The sequence below is a fragment of the Globicephala melas genome, chromosome X (genome assembly GCF_963455315.2).
Source record: "Globicephala melas chromosome X, mGloMel1.2, whole genome shotgun sequence".
NCBI classification, from domain to species: domain Eukaryota; kingdom Metazoa; phylum Chordata; class Mammalia; order Artiodactyla; family Delphinidae; genus Globicephala; species Globicephala melas.
This window is the reverse complement of record NC_083335.1, coordinates 69,367,272-69,392,884: the sequence shown is the minus strand read 5'-3', so window position 1 is coordinate 69,392,884 and position 25,613 is coordinate 69,367,272. Positions and strand designations below refer to the sequence as shown.

Genomic DNA, 25,613 nt, shown 5'->3' with positions numbered 1-25,613 from the left:
TGTGATGTTGAATTAGAGTGGTGAGAGAGGACATCCTTGCCTTGTTCTCAGTCTTAGGGCAAAGTCATCTAGTTTCTCAGCATAAGTATGATATTAACTATAGATATTTTTGTTGATTGTTTTATCAAGTTGATGAATTTCCCCTCTATTCCTAATTTGATGAGAGCTATTATCATGAATGGATCTTGGATTCTGTCAAATGATTTTTCTGCATCTATTGATACAATCATATGATTTTTCTTCTTAAGCCTGTTGCTCTATGATGGATTAAGTTAATTTATTTTTGAATATTGAATCAGCCTTGTGCACCAGGAATAAATTCCACTTGGTCGCGGTGTATAATTCTTTTAACATTGTTGAATTTGACTTGCTAATATTTTGTTGAGGGTTTTTGCAACTATTTTCAATGAGATGTTGGTCTGTAGTTTTCCTTTCTTATAATGTCTTTGGCTTTGGCATTAGGGTACTGCTAGTTTCATGGAATGAGTGAGGAAGTGTTCCATCTGCTTCTGTTTTCTGCAAGAGGTTGTAGAGAATTGGTATAATTTCTTCCCTAAATGTTTGGTAAAATTCACCAGTGAAACCATCTGGGCCTGGTACTTTCTATTTTAGAAGGTTATTAACTGTTGATTCAATTTCTTTATAGGCCTATTCAGATTATATAGTCAATTTCTTTAATATATAAACAAGTTATCCTTTACATATTATATATACAGATTATATATTTCTTCTTATATGAGTTTTGATAGATTGTATCTTTCACATAATTAGCCAATTTCATCTAAGTTATCAAATTTGTGGGCAGATTTGTTTTATTCATAATATTATTTTATTATCCTTTTAATGTACATGAGATCAGTAGTAATGGCCCTTCTTTTATTTCTGATATTAGTAATCTGTGTCTTCTCACTCCCTTTCTTGGTTAGCCTGGGTAAGGGTTTATCAATTTTATTCATCTTTTCAAAGAACCAGCTTTTCGTTTCATTGATTTTTTTTCTATTGCTTTCCTGTTTTCAATTTCAATTATATTTGCTCTGATTCTAATTGTTTCTTCTCTTGGGCTTACTATGAATTTAATTTGCTCTTCTTTTTCTAGTTTCCTGAAGTGGAAGCTTAGATTAAATATTTTCCAAAATCATTTAGATCTTTTTCCTGTTGTAATATATATGATTTTCCAGCTACTTTCTGTTATTGATTTCTATTTTAATTCCATTGTAATGTGAGTATATAGTTTGTATGATACCTATGCTTTTAAATTTGCTAAGGTATGTTTTATGACACATAATGTTTATCTTAGTGAATGTTCCATGTGAACTTGAGAAGACTGTATATCCTGCTATTGTTGGATGAAGTATTTTATAAATGTCAATTAGATCTAGTTGATTGATGGTGCTATTCAGCTCAATATATCCTTACTGATTTTATGCCTGCTGGATATTTCAATTACTGATTCAGGGATGTTGAAGTCTCTATAATAGTGGGTTCATCAGATTTTGCCTCAATTTTGTGACACTCTGTTGTTAGCCACATACACATTAAAGGATCTTATGTCTTGGAGAATTGACACCTCTATCACTATATAATGCCTCTCTTCCTTCCTGATCATTTTCCTTCCTCTGAAGTCAGCTTTGTCTGAAATTAGCTTGCTTTTGATTAGTGTTAGCATGGTATATCTTTCACCATTCCTTTACTTTTAATCTACCTTTATCTTTATATTTAAAGTGTGTTTCTTACAGATAACATATAGTTGGTTATTGCTTTTTTATCCACTCTGGCAGTTTCTGTCTTTTAATTGGTGTATTTATACCATTCACATTTAAAGTGATTATTGATATAGTTGGATTAATATCTACTATATTTGTAACTGTTTTCTATTCATTGTCCATTTCTTTGTTTCTTTTTCTGTCTTCCACTCTTTCTGCCTTCTCTGGTTTTAATCAAGCATTTTATATGATTCCATTTTCTTTCCTCTCTTATATCAGTTATACTTTTAAAAATTTTTAGTGGTTGCCCTAGAGTTTGAAATACACATTTATGACTTATTCAACTTTGCTTTCAAATAACATTATACCACTTCAGAGGTAGTGCAAGTACCTTATAGCAGAGTATTCCCAATTCCTCCCCCCATCCCTTATAGCATTGCTGTCATTTGTTTTACTTATCCATAAGCTATAATCACTGAATACATCTTTGCTATTATTATTTTAAGTAAACTATTATCTATTAAATCAATTAAGAATAAGTAAAATAAAAGATTTGATTTTACTTTCATGAATTCCTTCTCTAATGCTCGTCCTTTCTTTATGTAGATCCAAGTTTCTGACCTATATCATTTTCCTTTTCTGAAGAACTTCTTTTAACATTTTTTATAAGGCAGGTCTCCTGGCAACAAATTCAATCAATTTTTGTTTGTCTGAGAAAGTCTTTATTTCAACTTCATTTTTGAAGAATAATTTTGCTGGATACAGAATCCTAGCTTGGTGGTTTTTTCTTTTAACACTTTAAATATTTCACTGCACCCTCTTCTTGCTTGAATGTTTTCTGAAGAGAAACCAATGTAATTTTTATCCTTTTACCCCCCTCTAGCTTCTTTAAAGATTGTCTCTTTGTCTTTGATTTTCTGCAGTTTGAATATGATATGCCTAGGGGTCAACTTTTTGGTATTTGTCCTACTTGATATTCTCTGAGCTTCCTGTATCTGAAGTTTGGTGTCTGTCATTACTTTTAGAAAACTCTTATTTGATATTACTTCAGATATTTCCTTTGTTCCTTCCTCTCTTTCTTCTTCTGGTATTCCCATTACGTGTATATAACCTCATTTGTAATTGTACCACAATCTTTGGACATTCTGTTCCATCTTTTTCATTCTTTTTTTTTAATCTTTGCATTTCATGTATAAAGTTTCTGTTGACATCTTCAAGCTCACTAATTCTTTACCATCAAAGGCATTCTTTTATAGTGCGTTGGGTTTTTTTTGATAGCGAACTTTTTATCTTTTAATTCAATGTATTTAAACTTTAAAAAAGTTCACCCATTTCTCCCACCCCCCAACCCTCACCTCTGGCAGCCACCAGTCTGTTCTCTGTATCTATGAGCTTGGTTTGTTTGTTTGTTTATCTATCTACCTTTTTAAATTCTGCATATAAGAGAGATCATACACATGGTATTTGACTTTCTCTGTCTGACTTATTTCACTTAGAATAATGCCCTCAAGGTCCATCTATGTTGTTGAAACTGACAAGATTCCATTCTTTTTTATGGCTGAGTAATATTCCATTGTGTATGTTATACCACATCTTCTTTATCCATTCATCTATTGATGGACATTTAGGTTGTTTCCACATCTTGGCTATCATCAGTAATGCTCCAATGAACATGGGGGTGTGTGTGTGTATATATATATATATATATATATATATATATATATATATATATATATATATATGTTAGTGTTTTCTTTTTCTTCAGATAAATAGCCAGGAGTGGAATTGCTGGATTAATTGGTAGTTCTATTTTTAATCTCTTGAGGGACCTCCATACTCTTTTCCATGGTGGCTGCACCAATTTATATTCCCATCAACAGTGCACAAATGTTCCCTTTTCTCCACATCCTCGCCAACACCTGTTATTTCTTGTCTTTTTGATAATAGCCATTCTAACAAGTGTGAGGTGGTATTTCATTGTGGTTTTGATTTACATTTCCCTGATGATAAATGATGTAAAGCATCTTTTCATGCACTGCTTGGCCATCTGGATGTCTTTGGAAAAAAATGTCTATTCAGATGTCCTGCCCATTTTTAAATTGGGTTGTTTGGGTATTTTGCCATTGAGTTGGATGAGTTCTTCATATATTTTGGATGTTAGCCCTTATCAAATATATGACTTGAAAATATTTTCTCCCATTCAATAGGCTGCCTTTTCATTTTGTTGATGGTTTCCTTTGCTGTGTAGCAGCTTTTTAGTTTGATGTAGTCCCACTTGTTTATTTTTGCTTTTGTTTCATTTTCTTTTGGTGTCAGATTCAAAAAATTGTCACCAAGACTTATGTCAAGTAGCTTACTACCTATGTTTTCTTCTAGGAGTTTTATGGTTTCAGGCTTTCAAGTCTTTAATCCATTTTGAATTAATTTTTGTGTATGATGTAAGATAGTGCTCTGGTTTCATTCTTTTGCATGTGATTGTTCAATTATACCAACACTATTTATTGAAGAGACTATCCTTTTCCCATTGCATATTCTTGGCTCCATTGTCATAAATTAATTGACCACATATGTGTGGGTTTATTTCTAGGCTCTCTATTCTGTTCCATTGAGCTATGTGTCCATTGTTATGCAATATCATACTGTTTTAATTACTATAATTTTGCAATATAGTTTGAAATCAGGGAGTACGATGCCTCCAGCTTTTTTCTTCTTTCTCAACATTGCTTTGGCTATTTGGAGTCTTTTATGGTTCCATACAAATTTTGAGGTTGCTTGTCCTATTTCTGTGGAAAAAATGCCATTGAAATTGTGATAAGGATTGCACTGAATCTTATATTTCTTTGGGCGGTATGGACATTTTAACAATATTAATTCTTCCAATCCATGAGCATGGAATCTCTTTCCATTTATTTGTGTCTTCATTTTCTTTCATTAATGTCTTTTAGTTTTCAATATACAGGTCTTTCACCTCCTTGGGTTTGTTTGTTTATTTTTGTGGTATGCGGCCTTCTCACTGTTGCAGCCTCTCCCGTTGTGGAGCACAGGCTCCAGATGCACAGCCCCAGCGGCCATGGCTCACGGGCCCAGCCGCTCTGCGGCACGTGGGATCCTCCCGGGCTGGGGCACGAACCCACGTCCCCTGCATCGGCAGGCGGACTCTCAACCACTGCGCCACCAGGGAAGCCCTCCTTGGGTTTTTTTTAAATGAAAAAATACTTTATTGCTGAAAAATGCTAACCACCATTTGAGCCTTCTGAGTGAGTCACCACCTCCTTGTTTTAACTTATTTTTAGGTATTTTATTCTTTTTAGTGCAATTTTAAATGGAATTGTTTTCTAAATTTCTCTTTCTGATAGTTCATTATTAGTGTATAGAAACAGAAGTGATTTTTGTGTATTGATTTTTGTATCCCGCAACTTTATTAGCTCTAAGAGTTTTTTGATGGAGTCTTCAGGGTTTTCTATATATAATATCATATCATGTACAAATAGTGATAGTGCTGCTTCTTCCTTTCCAATTTGGATGCCTTTTATTTATTTATTTATTTTGCCTAATTACTGTGGCTAGGACTTCCAATACTGTGTTGAATAAAAGTAGCAAGAGTGGGCATCCTTGTCTTTTTCCTGATTTTAGAGGAAAAGCTTCCAGCTTTTCACCATTGAGTATGAAGTTAGCTGTAGACTTGTCAGCTAACTTGTCAGCTAATATGGCCTTTATTAAGTTGAGGTAACACACTTTTTGAGAATTTTATCATGAATGGATGTTGAATTTTGTCAAAATTTTTTTCTTCATCTATTGAGATGATCATATGGTTTTTATTGCTCATTTTGGTAATGTGGCATATCACATTGACTGACTTGCAAATGTTGAATCATCCTTGCATTCCTGGAATAATTCTCACTTGATCATAGTGTATATGATCTTTTTAATGTATTGTTGACTGGTTTCCTATTATTTTGTTGAGGACTTTTGCATCTATGTTCATAAGGAATATTGTCTTGTTTTTTTTTTTCTTATGGCATCCTCATGTGACTTGGATATCAGGGTAATGCTTGCCTCGTAAAATGAGTTTGGGAGAGTTCCTTCCTCTTCAAATTTTTGGAAGAGTTTGAGAAGGATAGCTATTAATTCAATTATCTTTGAATGGTAGAATTCACCAGTTAAGCCTTCTGTTCCTGGACTTTTGTTTGTTGGGAGGTTTTTGATTACTGATTTAATTTCCTTCTAGTAATTGGTCTGTTCAGATTTTCTATTTTATCATTATTCAGTCTTAATACATTGTATGTTTCTAGGAATTCATTCATTTCTTCTAGGTTGTCCAAATTGTTGGCACGTAATTGTAGTCTCTTAAGATCCTTTTGTGTTTCTGAGGTATCAGCTGTAATATCTCCTCTTTCACTTCTGAGTCTGGTTCTGATGCTTGGTTTATCTCTCCAGACTGTATTTCTAGCCTTTTAATATGCCTTGTAATTTTTGGCTGAAAACTAGACATGATATACTGGGTAAAAGTAACTGAGGTAGGTAGGCCAGTAATGTAAGGTTTTATGCTCATCTAAGAGTTAAGCTGTGTTTACTGTTTGCTGTAAATGTGGTGTCAGAGGCTAAAATTGTCTCCATAGTTCTTGTCTTAGTCTCTTCATGTGGTCTTTGGATGTCCCTGGAAACTTCTTAAGTAGGGTCTGAGACTTGCAGTGTTTTTGTTTGTTTGTTTTTGTTTGTTTAACATCTTTAATGGAGTATAATTGCTTTATAATGGTGTGTTAGTTTCTGCTTTATAACAAAGTGAATCAGCTATATATATACATATGTCCCCATATCTCCTCCCTCTTGCGTTTCCCTCCCATCCTCCCTATCCCACCCCTCTAGGTGGTCACAAATCACTGAACTAATCTCCCTGTGCTATGTGGCTGCTTCCCACTAGCTATCTGTTTTACATTTGTTAGTGTATATATGTCCATGCCACTCTCTCACTTCATCCCAACTTACCCTTACCCCTCCCCGTGTCCTCAAGTCCATTCTCTCTACATTTGCGTCTTTATTCCAGTCCTGCCCCTAGGTCCTTCAGAACCTTTTTTTTTCTTTTTTTGGATTCCATATATATGTGTTAGCATACGGTATTTGTTTTTCTCTTTCTGACTTACTTCACTCTGTATGACAGACTCTAGGTCCATCCACCTCACTACAAATAACTCAATTTAGTTTCTTTTTATGGCTGAGTAATATTCCATTGTATATATGTGCCACCTCTTCTTTATCCATTCATCTGTTGATGGACACTTAAGTTGATTTCATGTCCTGGCTATTGTAAATAAAGCTCTGGCAGTGTTTTTAGCTGTAATGCCGTTATACAGGAGTGCTGTTAATGTGGTGATAAAGTGTGGGTAGAATGGAAGCATTCATGAGTCTTATGATTAATTCTCAATCTTTTAGTGTGCCTGAGTTGGGTATTTCCTATCCCCCAGGTCAGTTCAGCTCTGGTAAAACCCCAGTCAGTTAGGCTCTGATAAAAGTTTTCCTTGAGGGCAGGCCTTGTTAAAGAGAATAGAGAGGTCTGGATATATTTCAAAATGGCTGCTTTTCCTCTCCCCTTACTAGAAGGACAAGAGAATTTTTCTCCCATCTTCACTGTGAGAACCTGGTAGCGCTCTTGAAGGTAAAATGCATGAACGTGTGGAGAACCCCCTAAGGCTGGGCCCACTGGGGATTTTTAGCCCTTGAGCTAGTCCACACTGAGCATCTAGCAATTTGTCAATTACAGTTTTAAAGTCTTCTTACTGATACTGGCTTCAGCTTCAGGCTTCTTCACCCAGTCTGCTATGAGTCTCCATATCCACCGGTCTGTCTCTCCATATTACAGAACAGCAGTTTGCCTTGTGACCTCAGTTCTCTGATGGATCTAAGAAGTGATTTTAAGTTTGCTCAGCTTTTTTCTTATTGTGAGTATGGGAGTGATGGCTTTCAAGCGCTTGACACGTGAAGCCAGAAATTGGAAGTATATACATTTATTTTTTAATTTTCAAAACACATCTAGAAAAACATGAATCTTTCTGAAGTTTCAGCTTACCTGAAAATATTTACAGGCTGTGTGGCTTTGTGCAATTTAATCCATCTCTTCATCTATAAAATAAGCATAATAATAACTACCTTGCTGGATTGTTTAAGACCTAAATGAGATATGTAAAGCATCTAGCAAAGTGCATGGCTCATATATATTCAATAAATGTTAGCTTTAGTTATGGTGTCATTTATCTTCATCAGAACCCTAGGCTTGAATAGAGACAAAGTGTACAAAGTATTCCCTAATTTAGAAGATGAAGAATCAGAAGAAAATGGCCCACTTGCCTTATTGTCAGTTTGTGACTGAGTCAGGACCAGACTCAGGCTAGGACTGCTGCTGGCTTCCATGGCCCTGATGCTATTACAAGACCCCTTTTCTTAATATCAGATAGCAAACAGCCTGGCCACATAGATCAAAACCTGTCAGATCTCAAATTTACTACTATAAAAGCAGTCCCAGGGACTGCACATCTGTCCCACCCTGATGTATTTGTGGGGTTTGCCTGCAGAAAGCATGATGATTACAAATAGAGGGTATTAGAATGATAGAAAAATGTAGCCTGTTACCACGGAAACAGACATGTGACAGTGGTAGTGCCCTGAGTAGGTATGAAAAAGGTTCTGAAGCATATAGAGAAAATAAATCAATATATCTAAAATGTTATAGAACTCAGCAGATGTTACTGCTTTTGCTCTGGTCAAGATGTTCATATCTAATATGGGAGAGTTCTAGCTCCCTGATATTTTCTCTCTAGAAGATGGGAAACCACAATGGCCTCAAACAAAAGAAATGAGAATGGCGGATATAGAACCAGGGCTTAGAGGACCATGTTGAAACTCATAAGAATTATTTACTGGCCATGGTGGTTTTCCATCTTCTAGAGAGAAAATACCAGGGAGCTAGAATTCCTATACTGCTGAGATGATGTACTCACTAGCCCCTATGGGAAGTGCGATACAATTTAAGGATAATCTTGTCCATATTTTTTCATCCTCATTTTTTTCTGAGGGATATGCCAAATGTCCACCGAATAGATGGAAGCTCCCTGGGAGCCCTTCTGTGACACAAGAAGAAGTGGAAGATAGGGCTTTGAGCCCCTGTTATTCTCAGCACTCTTCATGGCATGGCCATTTTGGAAAATAAAGATAAAAATTTTAGTTAGCTCCTTGCCTCCCGCTGTATACCAAATCTATACCAGATTAATTAAAGATTTAAATATGAAAAATGAAATCATGAAAGAACTAGAAAAAAATATAAAGAACTACCTATATAATGCTGTTGTATCCAAATTTAAAATGATAATGTAGAAATGTAGCTATTGACATAGAAGAAAGTTATCAAACAACATTTTTATTTGATCACATTTTGTAAAAATACATATTTATATGCATAGGAAATTTCTAGATATGCAGAAAATGTTAATAGTGGTTATTTGTGAGTAGTTTTTTTAAGCTATTTTTTTCCTTTTTGCTCCCCTTTTCTATGTATGTAGGTGTGCATGCATTTAAGTATGTATAATGAGTAGTATTTCTGGTATAAAAATAATAAAAGTTAACAAAATTTTTTTAACATCTTTATTGCAGTATAATTGCTTTACAATGGTGTGTTAGTTTCTGCTGTATAACAAAGTAAGTCAGCTATATGTATACATATATCCCCATATCCCTTCCCTCTGCATCTCCCTCCCACCCTCCCTATCCCACCCTTCTAGGTGGTCACAAAGCACCAAGCTGATCTCCCTGTGCTATGCGGCTGCTTCCCACTAGCTATCTATTTTACATTTGGTAGTGTATATATGTCCATGCCACTCTCTCACTTCATCCCAGCTTACCCTTTCCCCTCCCCGTGTCCTCAAGTCCATTATCTACGTTTGCGTTTTTATTCCTGTCCTGCCCCTAGGTTCATCAGAACCATTTTCTGTTTAGACTCCATATATATGTGTTAGCATATGGTATTTGTTTTCCTCTTTCTGACTTACTTCACTCTGTATGACAGACTCTAGGTCCATCCATCTCATAAAAGTTAACGAAAAATGTTTAACTTCCCTTTCCCTCTTTTCCCTTGTAGATATAGGTCAAACTTCCCTTGTAGATATAGGTCAGACTTCCTCCAGGAATTTATTTTTCCTCAACTAGCCAGTATAATTCCTTAAGTCTCCCCCCTTTAGTACTTTCCTATTCAACTGTAAGTTCTCTGAGGATAGAGTTGTGTTTCATTATTTACTGTGCCTTCCCTAGGTGTGCTCAATAAGGACTAGGTGCATGATGATCGTCTGATTTCCTCAAAGCCTGCTTTGAAGTCTGATGTAATAGTACTTACCCTTTAACCAGCTGAAATGGTCAGCAACTTGGCCAGGGCTAACACAATCTGTCTGTGAGGCCAGTGGCTGCAATGGCTGTCATCTCACTGCTTTCCCAGGCTGAGGTGGCTGACTGGTTGGCTGGTAGCTTGTTGATGGGGTTATAGGCCTTTCTGTGTAAATCCTTCCCCAGACAGCTTTCTGGTTCAAGGAGGTGGCCCTTCTCAGACTGTCTCTTAGTCAGTAGTATCTGTGTAGCTGTGCTTCCTTGCCAGAACCTCTGTGTACATTCTCAGGAGCTCTCAATGTTGTTAAAAACATACAAGATCGGCAGTAAAGAAAGAAGACCAAGAACTGGGAGGAGAGAAAGAGAGAAAAAAATGAGGGTAAAAGAGTGGAGGATCATGACCTTAAGTGCAGCAGGTTGCTTAACCCAACCATAAACATCTCCTGCGCATAATAATACCTACTGTTGCACGTGAAATTACTTTGCCAGGGAAGTCTACACAGACATTGGTTTTCGAGGGACCTGTGCAAGCTCTGATGGCCACGCTGGCAGCCCTCCAAGTTAGAGACTTTACTGACTTCTGATTGAAGTCTGCTCAGACAGAATCTTTGATAGAGCCTGCTCTTATAGGTAAAGACCATTCCAAGCTTGTTGCAAGAATAAAATGAGATGATAAATGGAAATAGATTTTTTAGTCTATAAAAGAGTATACAGGGGCTTCCCTGGTGGCGCAGTGGTTGAGAGTCTGCCTGCTGATGCAGGGAACACGGGTTCGTGCCCCGATCCGGGAAGATCCCACATGCCGCGGAGCGGCTGGGCCCGTGAGCCATGGCCGCTTGGGCCTGCGCGTCCAGAGCCTGTGCTCCGCAACGAGTGAGGCCACAACAGTGAGAGGCCCGCATACCGCAAAAAAAACAGTATACAAATGCTGGTCTTTTTGTGAGCTCCTGAGGGCACTGACAGGGGTTTATTGTTGTCCAGTAGGGTCTTCATGGGAGTTTGGAACAGATTTTTAAATATGTGCGCCTAAAGAAAATCAAATCCACCTACAGAATGAAGTGAATTGAATCCCCAGTAGGGAAAAACATGCCTGCATGTCTGGGAGACACCTAAATTGTGTATGTCTGAGGAGTGATTGTTACCTAACTATATGAGAAAAGCCTTGGGTTTTCTGAGTGCCCTCAATTGATTAGAAATGTTTTCTTTAGAAGTAATTCCCCAGAAAATGCTTGTGATTTCATTGTCAATGAAACTGTTGGCACTTCTTTTAAAGTGTCTGTTAACTTATGTTAAATTACAGTGGGAGTGCATGTGGCCCCCAGATGAATGTATTATGGTTGCACTGTTTTAATAACTAACGATTTGAATAACGATAAGGAAGTGACTAAAAAGTAAACTGCCACTGCTCTGCTCCTTCCATGAAAATGACCCTTTTCTCCTTCCAGCTTCAACACATGAGACTTCACATCACTTCCTGACCTGAATGCGTGACTCTTCAATCTCAGGACTTGCATAATTAATGGAATGCCGTCCTAAGGTTGTTGAGTTCTGCATTTCTGGGCATTTCATCTTTATGGCGAAGTACCCATTCCCTCACTCCAAAGACTAAGCCTGAAATATTTTTCTTCCTAGGGAAGAATCTTCCTTGTAACTTTATTGTTACAACAGTCAGAGACAGATTGGGGAGGTTTGATAGTTGGGCGATACCTTGCCAATAACCTGACCCTTAGCATGGGGCTCCCTCAAATTTGCAGTGTCTTGGGGATTCCTCCTGTGACTGTCTTGAAGAATAAACACTTTATGTTAATTTCCAGTGACTTAGTTTTCCATTTTCTCTTTTTAACAGGTCCAGTTAAAAACAAGAAAAAGGGTAAGTCAAGCTCCTGATTTTGTAAAATTGCTGTCATGTGTTTTCTAAAATTAGAAGAAAAAATCAAGGGAGAAGGATTTTTATATTCGTTCAATGCTGGATGTCCATTATTTTACTCAATCATGTGTGATCTTCTTGAGTATTGTAGCTTCCAAGGAATAAGAAATATATATCATTTTTCAGTGATGATCCATGAAAGATAGAATTGCTTCCTAGCAACATGTGAAAGTTGTTTTTGCTTTTCTTCCTTGTTCCCTCTTCCATACAATTCATTTTACATCTCTTTCCTTCATTCTTCCTTACTCTTTCCCCTGCCCTTCTCCTTTCTCCTTTTTTCCCCCTCCTTTATCAAATCAGTGGCCAGGTATGAATGAAGTCCTGAGACTGCTTGTAGGGACTAGGTATACTACCTCTTGAGAGATGTCAGTACCCTATTTTTTGGCCTAAAAGCTATCCCTCTCCTATTTCTCAGAGAGTCAGGGAAGGTATTTCTTGCTCTGGGGTTTCAATATCATTTTCTCTGTGATGGAAAAACCTCAGCTGTAGTAGTACCCTGATCATTTAGTCTTTTCCAAGAATCTCCTAGTTGAGTGGATCCATTGTGCCGTTGTTGGGTCTGTAAGTCTCCAGTGTACTTGCAATGGGAATGGCCCACGAGTTTGTACAAGTGCTTGCCTGCCTGAAGAGGAGAAACCAAAGACAGAACAGGTTCCAAAAGACAGGACCAGGGAATGTGGTCCACTCCTTAGGACTAAAAGAACCAACCACGAAACGAGTTTTTTAAGTACCTATTTTTTTCTGTGTTCTGACCTGGGAGGAAAATAGAGTGAAATTCATGAGTTTTCATTAAAATGCTCTAAGCGAAATGATTCTGTCTGTTAACATTTCCGGAGCTTTACAGAGTAGATTATCAATCCCAGACTAGGCCCGAAAGACTGGCTTCAGCTGCCTCCTGCCACTTCTCTGAGTACTAGGGTACTCTGGTGGCTTGAGATGCCGTGGACCACATGGGAAACCTGTGTGCCTGTTGTAAAGAAGCTGAAGAATGGCCTGGCCCCTAAGGACCTGAGCTGAGCAAAATTGGAAAATAGCCAGAGAACTGGAGTCAGTGAGGAAACCTTTCTTTGTGGAGCCTGGGCATTCACCAAGCTATTCTGTCTTTTAAGAAAGTAAATGTGACTTTTTTAAAAAATAAATTTATTTATTTATTTATTTATTTTTGGCTGTGTTGGGTCTTTGTTGCTGCGCACGGGCTTTCTCTAGTTGCAGCGAGTGGGGTCTACTCTTCGTTGCGGTGCACGGGTTTCTCATTGCGGTGGCTTCTCTTGTTGCAGAGCATGGGCTCTAGGCACGCGGGCTTCAGTAGTTGTGGCTTGTAGGATCTAGAGCGCAGGCTCAGTAGTTGTGGCGCACGGGGCTTAGTTGCTCCGCGGCATGTGGGAACTTCCCGGACCAGGGTTCGAACCCATGTCCCCTGCATGGCAGGCGGATTCTTAAACACTGCGCCACCAGGGAAGCCCAAATTTGACTTTCAAGTGTGTAGTTTTCTGTTCTTATCACATCCCTTTAAGACAGTAATTTTAACAAACCTAGAAAGCTCCCCTGGCCTGGACAAGGACACTCTCTGCTCCTAGCACAAGCCCAGGGATGACTTCCTTTATTTCTTGCTTTTTTTAAATAAATTTATTTATTTATTTATTTATTTATTTCTGGCTGCATTGGGTCTTCGTTGCTGCACGCAGGCTTTCTCTAATTGCAGCGAGCGGGGGCTGTTCTTCGTTGCAGTGCGTGTACCTCTTATTGCAGTGGCTTCTCTTGTTGCAGAGCATGGGCTCTAGGCATGCGGGCTTCAGTAGCTGTGACACGCAGGCTTCAGTAGTTGTGGCATGCAGGCTCAGTAGTTGTGGTGCACTGGCTTAGTTGCTCCATGGCATGTGGGATCTTCCCGGACCAGGGATCGAACCTGTGTCCCTTGCACTGGCAGGTGGATTCTTAACCACTGCACCACCAGGGAAGTCCCCTTCCTTTCTTTCTTAATAGGTAGACTTGAGAGCACTTTCTAATGACAGCTACTAAGTTTTTTTTCCCACTCACTCATTCACTAGACAGTGAATAAGCATCTTGTAATTGTCAGGAAGAGAGATACAGAGATGAAGAAAAATGGTTACTGCCCTCCAAAATCTCCCGGTATAGTTGGAGTCATGGAAACACACACAAATAATTGAAGTACAGTATTTTAAAAAGTGCAATTATAGAAGCATGAGCTTCCCATGCTTGGTCCTACATCTCAGAGAAAACATTATCTAACCTAGACTTTGAAGGATGAGGCAAAAAGAAGGGGAAGAATATTCCAGCAAAGAAAACTACATACTGAAATCTCTCAGAGGCATGAAAGAACATGTCATGTCTGGGGGAACAGCAAGTAGGCTAGTGATTTACCCAAATATAGGGCATGTGTGTGGTGGGGAGCAGCACCCATTTGAAGTGTCATCCAAGGGGTGAGCACCGAGAGAACACACTTGCTGGTGGTAATGGAAGGCAGCTTTCTAGGCGAGAAGCTCTGAAATTACAAACTCAAGAGATCCCAGTGCCTCTGGTAGTGACTTGGATCACTGCCCAGCACTGCTACCTTGTATGTGGGCCACTATTGGGAAGAGAATGCACATAGGCTTTAAACATTTGCCTTGGCTGAAAGCGATTTAGAAGCCATTTAATACTGATTTCCATGGACACAGTGAATAGACACATGCCTGAAGGGGTAATTGAGTTGTTCATTTAATTTCCATCCTTTAATGGAATTTTCCCCCTCCCATAACTTTCTCTCCCTCTCTCTCTCTCTCTCTCTCTCTCCCTCCCCCCCCATCTCTTGCTTTTAGTTCATTCTTTCAACAATTTGAGCTTCACTAAAAGAACGTGTGTATTCTTGCATCTAAGACTACACAGGGTAACTTGATAAGTACAAAAGTCTCTGGGCTTTTGTATCGTGAGGTACTCTGTTAGAGTAAGGAAATCCAGAGAAGGAATACAGTCCTCTAAAGTCATCTTCTTGGTCCAGGGGCCATTTTGTACATGCTCCTCTGTGGGCCAACTTTCTGTAAGGATGCAAGGATGACAAGCACAGTTACTTAAACCTGGTTGCAGAGGAGCAAAGAGGACCAGCTGCAGAACTAGATCCCAGCAGGAGCTTGTTCTCAGATGCCTTCTAGCATTTTCATAAGTGAACATTCTCTGTTTACACTGCAACCATTATTCACTTTCACTGCAGGAGTTTCTGGCTCTAATTCTTCCAAAATTACATTAACAATCACAGGAGACTCACAATCTTGACACTAAAGTTCACACTACCCACAGAAGCCCCTCTAGCTCAAAAATCACTGTTAGGCCTGGACATTCTGGAACAGAGGACAGCCTACTATGCACCATCCCCTGTGTCTGTGCCACTCAGAGAAGAGTGAGAGAGAAGCAGACTTTATAACCAGGCTAGGGAAGTTTCCTGACTGCCAGGGGTACGTCAATCCTCCTTATGGAACCTCAGTCTTGGGAGGAAACTTAGAGAAATCATTGAGGCCAAGCTCCTCGTTTTACCAATGGAGAAACTAAGGCTCAAGGAGAGGAAGGGATTTACCCGAAGTATACATCCGTGGCAGAGCTGAGGCTTACAGCCTTATCTCCTGACTACAGATTCCTTGTTCTCTCCACTACACTAGCCGGAATTGAAACTTGGGCGCTGAATAAGCCTGACTTGGAAGCTGCCCAAATCTGAAGGGAGATGGCTTTCCTGTTCGGCATCTTAAAATTTGCTAGATCTCGAAACTGGGCAGATTCAGTCTTCTGCTGCTAAGTGCAGGGAAAACGCTAAGACTCCTGTCTCTCCGTGAGAGAGAAGCTCTATGGACCTTCCTTACTTTCCTCCCTGGGGAAGGGGCCCCGCAATGACCCTGTTGTTTCATTGCAAATGCAGATGTGGTTAGACATGGACAAGTGACCTCTTGAGTGGCATTGCCATGAGGACTGGGTTTCTTGAGCACGCGGCATTCTTCTTAAAAGAGGATCTGATAAATCAGAACAGGATTCTCCTCCCTGAGAGCCCAGGGAGCCAGGAGGCAGAGTCAGGAAGGAGGTATTTAAATGAGACTTGACAGGGTTATATTTAAAAACGAAGAAAGAATCACAGGTGAAGACACCATGATGGAGTCTGGGGAAAGGCTCCCATTCCTGAGACTTCCACAAGATTGTGAAAAAGCGGGGAAGGGAGGAAGCAGTCACCCACCTGTGACCACCTGCAGTGCTTGAATTGGACTGCATGGAGCAGAGGAGGTTAAACAGGAGGAACTGGAGGGTTTGGTTCAAAACCACAGTTATGACTCTGTTAACATAGCTACATTCTGGCAGGGATGTGGGAAGGACTGGAATATGGAATAAGAAGGCTGAGACTGCTCTGAAAGGATAGCGAGGAGGAAACGGGGAGGATCTGGTGGCTTGATTAATAATACATTCAAGAATAGGGCCTCTGAGAAAAGACTTTGGGAAGCCAGATTATTTAGCCTATAAAAATAGAGGTTGATAGATGACTTAATGTCTTTGAGCACATGAGGGTTATTGTGTGCATGATGGTAGCTATTCTTCTCTATCTATACAAACAATAGAATAAGAGCTTAAACTGCCACAGGAGGAATTTCAGTTCAATATACAGAAGAACTTCCTAACAGTGAGGGGGTAATAAACATTGGAACATGTTACCAAGGGAGTTTGAAGAATTTCCTTTCCCAGAGATCTTTAAAACTAGGGTTTAGAGGGGTCAGCTGAGAAAGCAAAAACCTGCCTGCTGCTTCCTCCTCAGCTCAGCTCTGTGCTCTCCACTGCCCCTTCTTTCCTTATGGTGCTCGAGCCCTCTCTGTCTCTCTCTCACTCTCTCTCTCTCTCCCCCTCTTCCCTCCCTCGCCCTCCCCTCCCCCACCTCTCATCTCCCAGACTCCTTCCAATCCCACATTCCCACCTCCATCCCAAGCCCAAGTCCCTGTACATCCCGACTCCTATAGGAAACCTTCCTGGAGCCAATATTCTTCCTAAGGTCAGGCCTGGACAATAAATGTGAAAGCCACACTCTTCAACAATAGCCCAGTTCTCAATTCTAAAAAGTGACCCATAGGTCTAGCCACTTGGCAATTCTGATCCTTTGGACTTAGCCGAACTGTAACCTCCTTTTTGAAGCCTTCCCTGACCTCTCCAGCATTTTGTCCCTACCACTAATGCAGCACTTCTACTATCGTGTGACTGTGTCTGTTTCCCCACTAGACTGAGCTCCTTGAGGGCCATTATATCTTCAAACCCAACCTGTAAATGATTATTCATGAAACAGGGTAGGGAGTGTGTGTGTGTGTGTGTGTGTGTGTGTGTGTGTGTGTGTGTATGACGTATGATAAAAGTATCCACCTCTTTAAGAGCAGGAACTCCCAGAGGGCCGACTTTGTGTCATTAGAAGGCTGAGGAACTCCTGACAGTACATTCTCAGTCAATAACTACAAATGTAATACCTAATCTTGTCTTTCAGGAAAGAAGGCAGGACCTCCTGGGCCCAATGGCCCCCCAGGACCTCCAGGACCTCCAGGACCCCAAGGACCCCCAGGGATTCCAGGGATTCCTGGAATTCCAGGAACAACTGTTATGGGACCACCTGGCCCTCCAGGTCCTCCTGGTCCTCAAGGACCCCCTGGTCTCCAGGGACCTTCTGGTGAGTTCTTCCATCTCTCCACCCTCCTAGGCTCCTTAAAAGTTCTCTAATAGAGCAAGAGTGGGTGATCCCAAGAGCATTTTCAAATGGTGGTGTACACTGGTGTGCACTATAGCCTTCCCCCCACCACATTGCCCATTTGAAGAGCATTTAATCTCTTTGCATCTTTCCCTTTGGGCCCAGAAGGGCATCCAAAAGATATAGATCCAGATCCAAACCTGCCTAATTGAAGTTGACAGGAGTCAGACTACCTGGGCTTAGGTCAGTTGTTATTTCCTTCTCCTATTCCCCTCTTGTATCTTGGGGCTTTACAGAAATGGAGTCTTTACGGCTGATTTCTCTGGGTCTTTACTGCCACAAGACTCAGATTCTTTGACTCATAGTTCAAACAGGGCTAATCCGTGTCACCGTGGCCCCAAGAGATGCAGTTAGGGTTTTTTTTTCCATCCAATCTTTCCACAAATATTAATTGAGCACTTTCTATGTGCAAGAGATATATTGATAAGTGGTCCCTGTTCTCGTGGAATTTATGTCCTACAGGAGGAGAGAGACAAGTAAAGAAGCAAGGTATTTACAAATGGCAATGCGCTCTATGAAGGAAATTAATAGAAAGGGAGCAAAAGGTTAAAGAAGCGAGCGCCGTCGTCTCGGGGTCACGTGGTGGCAGGAAAACACTCTTCTCTGTCTCCATAGGTGCTCGGTGGTACTTCCCTTAGACCAGCGTTGGTGAGAGGCCAGTTTCCCTGCTGGTTGCTAGGCCCACTGAAGATGCAGGTCGGGAGCAAGTAAGAGAAGGAAGGAGTGTCCTCTCCTACCCCAGTGCCCTGCATCACACCCTGACTCTCCCTCCATTTCTGAGCCCTGGAAAATAACACTCAGACAGGGCTTCACTACAGGGAGCAAAAGCTCAGTGCCACTGGCTGCCTAGGTGAGGAGTAAAGGAAGTAGAAAGAGACGCCCTCTGACTGGCCTGTCCTATTTTGCAGGTGCTGCTGATAAAGCTGGAACTCGAGAAAACCAGGTTGGCTGGGAATTGCTCTCTTGCTGGAGAGGAGGGAAGACCACAGGCTAGAGCCACCCTTGAGTTTGCTCCCTATTCAATTTGCTGAGGCTTTATCTTGTGAGGAGACCCTGGAGGTTCTGAGGTTCTTCATTCACAGCCTCCTCCATCTCTATGAATAGAAAAGCTTTGCCCCAGGGCCTGCCTTTAGCAAGGGAACTGAGTCTTGTCATGGCCATTTTTCCCCATTCCCCAGGAGACAGAGGGTCACCATTGCCAAACCCAATAGTCAGCTGCCAGTCAGGCCTATTCACCTGGATCTCTGCCTCCCCGGCCACCCCAGACACCTTGTCGGCCCTCAGACCACCTGACATCAGCAGCTTAGAAGTTTAAGAGTATGTCCTTGAAAATCAGCCAACCAGCTCTGGGTGAAGCCCAGCCTAGACTTCTGCCTTCATGGCCTGAAGGGCTCCTCCCTAGTCTCTGAGCTTCCTGATCCGTCTCTACTGGCAGGTTCCGCCGCCTCGCCTTGTCTCATCTCAGCCTCCCTCACTACAGCTGTTTGGTCACGGCGATCAGTCTACACAGTTGCACGGTGCTTGACGGCTTGCAGGGCATTTTATATTCATCACCTCAGTTGATCTTCAGACATCCCTGTGAGAGAGGTCAGACAGAGATTCTCATGATCCCCGTTTCACAGTTAGCGAAATGAGGCTCAGAGGCATTACATTTGGCCGAGGTCACACAGCTATGAAGTGGCAGAGCTACAAAATCATATTACCCTCTAGTAGAAATGTGGCCACTCGCATCCCAAGAAAGGGGAGAGGGATCAGAATTGGGATACAAATGAAGACTAGAAACCAGAGGAGGTGGAATCCTGGCAACTGGTGGCTGAGCAAGCAGCCATTTCTCACAGTGACTACTCTCTCTGTCCTTCTTATCCTCCCAGCCAGCCGTGGTGCATCTACAGGGCCAAGGGTCAGCAATCCAAGTCAAGAATGGTAAGAGTCAAAGCAGGCTCTCTCCCTAAGGAGAGTTTCTCCTCCCCTTACCCCCAGCCTTGTTCCTCCCAGGCCCCTGAGGTACCCTTGACATTCGGGGCCATTCTCTACTCCATTTTGCCCTCTGCTGGCTGTCCTGAGTAATTGCTTGCCCTAAGGTTACTACAAATTGCATTTAGAATCGCTGATGAGGAAGCTGAAAGGGACTTGAGACATTGTCTAAACCAGGGATTCTTGGGAGGTGGAGGCTGAATCAGAGTCACCCTTGGGGATATGTGTAGTTTTATCACCATTTTCACAATACAAATTAGAGAAAGTAGAACGACATAAAATCGAATCTTCTTGTCTGATGGGTCTACACAGAAAATGGGTGGAGGAGGCATTTCTCTCAGGGAAGTGGGGGGCATGTTAGACTCTCCAGGGAGTATGAGATGCTAGTGTCTATGAAAAAGGGGGGTGGATTTCAGGAGGTTAGAAACCCTAATTTAGTGTAATCCCTGCATTTAAAAGGTGGGGAAACAGAGTGCCAGACAAATTGGACAACACCATACTAAATCTACTGCCTTATATCTGTATGGTACTTTAGAGTTTTCAACATACTTTCTTTGTCTTTGATTTGATTTGATCCTCACGACAAAGGTAGGCATTAGCTCCTTTTTACAGAGACAGAAACTGAAGCTCAGAGAGGTTAATTAACTGGCCCAAGGTTTCCGTTAAGTGTAGGAGCTGGGATTCAAAACCACATCTGTTTGACTCTCTCCACCGCACTATGCCACTTCAGAGATGTGTGTGTATACTCCACTGAATGATTAGCTTCATTTTCTTCCTCAAAGAGACATGAACGTTCATTAAAGAACGGCACTTTGAAATAATGTCCGGTCCCCAGGGTGCACAAAGCCTAAAATGCGTGAACCCCCAGGAGCTTCGGGAAGCAGCAAGCCAGCCAAGATGCCAGACGCTTACTGGGAGGGGCTGTGAGTACAGAAACAGTGAATGAAGGTTCAGAAACCTGCTGCATGGAGACAGCTTCTAAGAGCCCAGTCAGTCCTGAACTGGCTGTGCTCTGCTTCCTTAATGATCGGGCTTGGCTACATCCTGGAGTGCCACCAGAATGCCTGACTCAATCACCTCAGAAATATAAGTAGGAACAGAGTGGCACCAAAACCTAAGCAGTCCTGCTGGGACCAAGTACCTTGGGCCCCAGGGCCCTGGATGGGCCATGATCACCATCTGTCCAGAGAAGGGTGAGACAGGCAGGAAATAGATTTGTTTGGGTGTCTTGATGGGTGGCCTCAATGTTATGCCAGAAGCTACTGATTTTGCTCCCACCACATAACAAGACTGGTTCCAACCCTTCTGGGCCAATCCCCAGTAGTAGTCTGTGCTGATCTTTAGTTCCAACAGAAGCAAGAGTGAGAGCATCAGGGCTTCCCTGGTGGCTCGGTGGTTAAAAATCCGCCTGCCAATGCAGGGGACACGGGTTCGAGCCCTGGTCCGGGAAGATCCCACATGCTGTGGAGCAACTAAGCCCGTGCGCCACAACTGCTGAAGCCTGTGTGCCTAGAGCCCGTGCTCCGCAACAAGAGAAGCCACCGCAATGAGAAGCCCATGCACCGCAACACAAAAAACAGTAGCCCCCGCTCGCCGCAACTAGAGAAAGCTCGCGCGCAGCAACAAAGACCCAACACAGCCAAAACTAAATAAATTAAAATTTAAAATAAAGAGTGAGGGCATCAGGGGTAGCAAGATACCATGCAGAGCCGTCCTCCGTGAGGGGCAGAGCCAGGGCATCTGCTCCAAACTCCTATCCCATCTGCTTATCACCTTAAGGGAAGACGGGCACCTTTTCTAGAAGGCCAGTTTCCTTACACCTCAAAAGGCAGACCTCCTGAGACTAGCCAAGGATGGACTTTCAAAACATATTTTCTTGAATGAAGAATGGATGGTTTTGAGGCTAGAAGGCTCCTTAGGCCTGGATTCCCTCCTCTTGAGGTGGGAAGGAACATCCCCCTTGCTGCAAGATGGAAAGGGAAGCTTTTCCTCCTCCCTCACATGCCAGCTCCCACCGTCCAGCCAAGGTGGAGTGACTGACCCTCCACCCCATATGGGGTATTACTGAGAGACATGCTTTGCTGGGGTGCCTCAGTGCCCAGACACCCTCTCCATCCCTTTGGTTGGTTCTAGTGCTGCGTTGCGGTCTATCCCTCACTCGCATAAGGATCCCTCTCCCCTACCGGGCTTTATTACTGGTGGTCACTTGCTCCGGCTGCCATGAAGTCTGACTCACGCCTGATCCCTAAGGTTCTCCGGGTAGACAGTTCCTTGGGCTGAGTGGTTTCCTGGGGGCCCAGCGAGGCTTTCCAGAAAGGAGTGGATGTGGAGGTACTATAGAAAGGAATCTCTTAAGGACAAGGAGAAAACCCATAAACCTATAAGACAGGAGAGGGATTCAGGAGCTATAGCTGGTGAGATGAAATGGAATAATAAGACCTAGCCTGCCCCTCAGTGTCTGGATTTTGCCTGTGCAGGCCCCAGAACAACAAAGAAAATAGGGCAGCGTGCCCGCCCTCTTCTTACCTCCCCCTCCAATTCCAGCTAGAAGATGTTGGTTAAATATCGTTCCAGACAGAGGGGTCAGGAAAGGAGAGAAGAAGAAGGACAGGCAGACCCCACGGGCCTGAGGCAGGCCTAGCTGCCACTTTACAAGCAGACTGCTTTCTCTGCTTCCAGATGCTGTTCTTAAAGCTTGGCATCCTGGGCTATCCAGGTTGTATTGGGATGGGGCTGGGGGTTGTGTATGGCTTGATATTTCTTGTGTTTATTGCCCAGATAGTTCTGACATGTACTGAGTGACTGCCCTTCTCTCATACTGAGATCTTTCAGGTGGAGTGCTCAATGATTGGTCTCGGATCACCATGAACCCCAAGGTGTTTAAGCTACACCCCCGCAGTGGGGAGTTGGAGGTACTGGTGGACGGCACCTACTTCATCTATAGTCAGGTAGAAGTGAGTACGGTCTCAGGCCTAACTCTTCTTATATCCAGAATGCAGATCTCGTGCAGGCCACAGGGGGGCACTGTGGAGCCAGCCCAGCCCAGCCAATGGCTAACGTCCTGCTTGGGGGGGGGAGCGGGGAGGGCGCACTGGGAGGGAGTTGAAAAGAGGGAGGAAAGAGAGAGGGGGCTGTCTGGGGTTTTTTCCTAGCCAGATATGATTGAAAAACTGAAAAGAGGCCCATCCCACGCCCTGCCATCTGATTCCCTCCTACGGAGCCCCAGGCCCTAGTTTCCCCGCTGAGTTGTTTGGTTCTACTGCCAAACTTGAACTCTGCCTTAGTATATATTCTTTGCAAGTCAGTTCCAGGGCTGCTGAGGACCCCTTCCTCCCACACTACTGGCTTTATAATGAAGACTGAGAGTGCCCCTCCGGACCTTCTCTCCACCTCAAAAAGATTTCTGTCTTTCCTTCTTCTTTCTCCCATTTGTTTCTCTACCTTTCTGCTTCTCTGTCATTCTTGCCTTCCCCCTGCTGTCGTTCTCCAAGCCCTTTTCGCCCTCTGTTTTTGTCCTCGTCCTGGCCCAGGGCCCACTCCCCAGGTCGACCAATGCCCATCCACTTCCACCCCTGTTGTTTGTCTCCAATGGGGTGGCTCCTCAGAGCTAGTGGTGGGCGAGCCTTGAGGCCGGGGCTTCTGAGGGGCGGGCAGCAAGCAGGTGGATGGACAGAAAGACGCTGGAGCCGGCAGAAGGGTCTCCCAGGAGAGTGGCCGGAGAAGGTGGGTTCATGAGCATTTGCTGAGCCTACTGAACATCTTGGCCCAGCTTGGGTCCTGACCCAAGAAACTGTATGGCACCTGAATACACTGCAGCCTCCTGAACAGGCTGTGGTGGGAACAGCCTTCCATAAAGTGAGTTAGGGCAACAGATGAGTGTCCCAGTCCCCAGGGGTATGATCCCAACGTCCTAAGTGCCATTTGGTGGGGGTGGGGATCAAAGCTGGGAGTGGGGTGTGAAGGATAAGGGTAGTGAAGAAGAGAAAAATTAATTTTCTGGGCCTGGTTTAGAACTGGGAGTGGCCTCAGGCCTTGTACCCCATGCAAACTGGGAAAATGCCCTGGACATCATGCCACTGAACACAGCTTAGCACTTCCTTCTGGCCACGAAGTTAGTTTTGCCCTTCCACATTCTTTATCTCATTTGTGACGGATAGTTCTCCATCCCTCTGCATCTGTTTCCTCAATCATCAGACGAGAGCGCCAAGGGGCACTGGGAGAATCAGTGAGAGAAATTCAGCCGCAGGGGAGCAGGGTGTAAGCGGAGAGAACTGAAGAACTCGCAGATTGTTCCTGTGCCCTCTCTGGGGAATCAGTAACTGCTAAGTTTATCTACAAATGGTCCCTGGGGCTGGAAATTGGAAATTGATTCGCCTTCGTTTGTGTCTGTAGCACTGATCCAGCACCTAATGTGTGCCGAGAACTGTGCTGGAGGGCAGGGGGCAGGGAGGGGGTGCTGGGGGAGGTAAAGGGGTGAATGAGGCATGGTTCTGGCTCTTGCAGAGTCTCCCACCCGTGTGCTGTTGAAAGAGGTTTGCTTAACCCCCTGAGCCCAATGGAGGGGAGGCAGGACAGCGAATAAGCCTGTCACCCCGCCCGTCCTGTTGGCCGACTAGCGTGCCTTCAAGAGGTGCAGTGGCAGCTCGCGTGAGCAGGTCGCGTCTGCTGGTCACCGGGGAGGGCCCACCCTCTCCTTCCGCTCGCCCCCAATCCCTTCTCGTTGCCTCTCCCCCAGGTATACTACATCAACTTCACTGACTTTGCCAGCTATGAGGTGGTGGTGGACGAGAAGCCCTTCCTGCAGTGCACCCGCAGCATCGAGACAGGCAAAACCAACTACAACACGTGTTACACGGCGGGCGTCTGCCTTCTCAAAGCGCGGCAGAAGATCGCCGTGAAGATGGTGCACGCCGACATCTCCATCAACATGAGCAAGCACACCACCTTCTTCGGGGCCATCAGGCTGGGCGAGGCCCCTGCATCCTAGATTTCCCCCCCCAATCCCGTTTTGCCCCTGCCCGTGCTCCTACCCTAGGTTAGGGAGCCGGGACTTCCAGAACCTAAGTGCTGCTGTGGAGTGAGGTGTGTGGGTGTAGCAGCCACAGAGAAAAATGCCCTAGTGCTATTTATTCCCCGGTGACTTCAGGATGACAAGGTCTGCTTGACTTTCCAGAATGACCTTGAGTGAACAGGACATGAAGCAGAACCTTCCTCCTTGGCTCCGTGTTGACTGCTTCCGGCATGACTCTTCAACCTCGAGGTCCCGGGTGTCATTTTGTTGCACTAAAGTGAGGGGCTCAGGCAGCAGGCGAGAATTAGCAAAGGTGCAGCCCAGACTGTGGGGCAAGCCTCTGACCCTGAAGGGCGGGGCGGGGGCCGGGCAGGAGGGGAGCATTGCAACCTAAAGAGAGGGGCAGGGAGGGAAAGGCAGGTGCTTGTGGCAGAGCCCAGGGGAGAAACCTGCCAGATGGTTTTCCCACTATCACTGAGCCGCGTCCCGGCAGCTGGCAGGGCTTTGAGGACAGGAGGTTTGCTTTTCCTTGGAGCAATTGCAGGGCATGGCCAGAAACCTGCCTGCATAAGAAACAGAGGCCGTGCTTGGGGCCACATGTCTTTCACTTTGTTTACAGCTGTGCTCCAAGCTCAGAAGACTCCTTGGGTCCCCCCGCAATTGTCCCCTTCCCAACCTGGCGAGAACCTCCGTTTTCTTCCTCCCCAGAGCCTACCTCTGTCTGAGACAGGTGCCTATCCTGGGACCTGGGTTTATGTGAGTCTGGGATACTCTTTAGATTACCTGGGCACAAAGGAAATTTTCCATTTATTAAGCAACACAAATATTCATCTAGTCGAGTCGTGTCTGGGGGCAAAGGGTTGGACTGGATGACCTCCAGAA

General features: G+C 43.4%; 1 protein-coding gene across 7 annotated transcripts in view; it reads left to right on the top strand.

The window, feature by feature from the left end:
• Nucleotides 1–25,613, top strand: part of EDA (ectodysplasin A) — a 371,435-nt gene extending 345,822 nt beyond the window's left edge. Inside the window, exons 3-8 of one of the 7 annotated variants that reach the window (XM_060292321.1) lie at nt 11,914–11,937; nt 17,489–17,668; nt 18,655–18,689; nt 19,618–19,669; nt 22,553–22,668; nt 24,456–25,613. In XM_060292321.1, the coding sequence (XP_060148304.1) occupies nt 11,914–11,937; nt 17,489–17,668; nt 18,655–18,689; nt 19,618–19,669; nt 22,553–22,668; nt 24,456–24,707 (659 nt within the window). In that variant the 3' untranslated portion in view covers nt 24,708–25,613. Of the gene's footprint in view, nt 1–11,913; nt 11,938–17,488; nt 17,669–18,654; nt 18,690–19,617; nt 19,670–22,543; nt 22,675–24,455 lie in introns of all 7 variants that reach the window. The other 6 variants (XM_060292320.1, XM_060292323.1, XM_060292319.1 and 3 more) reach the window with 6 other exon arrangements.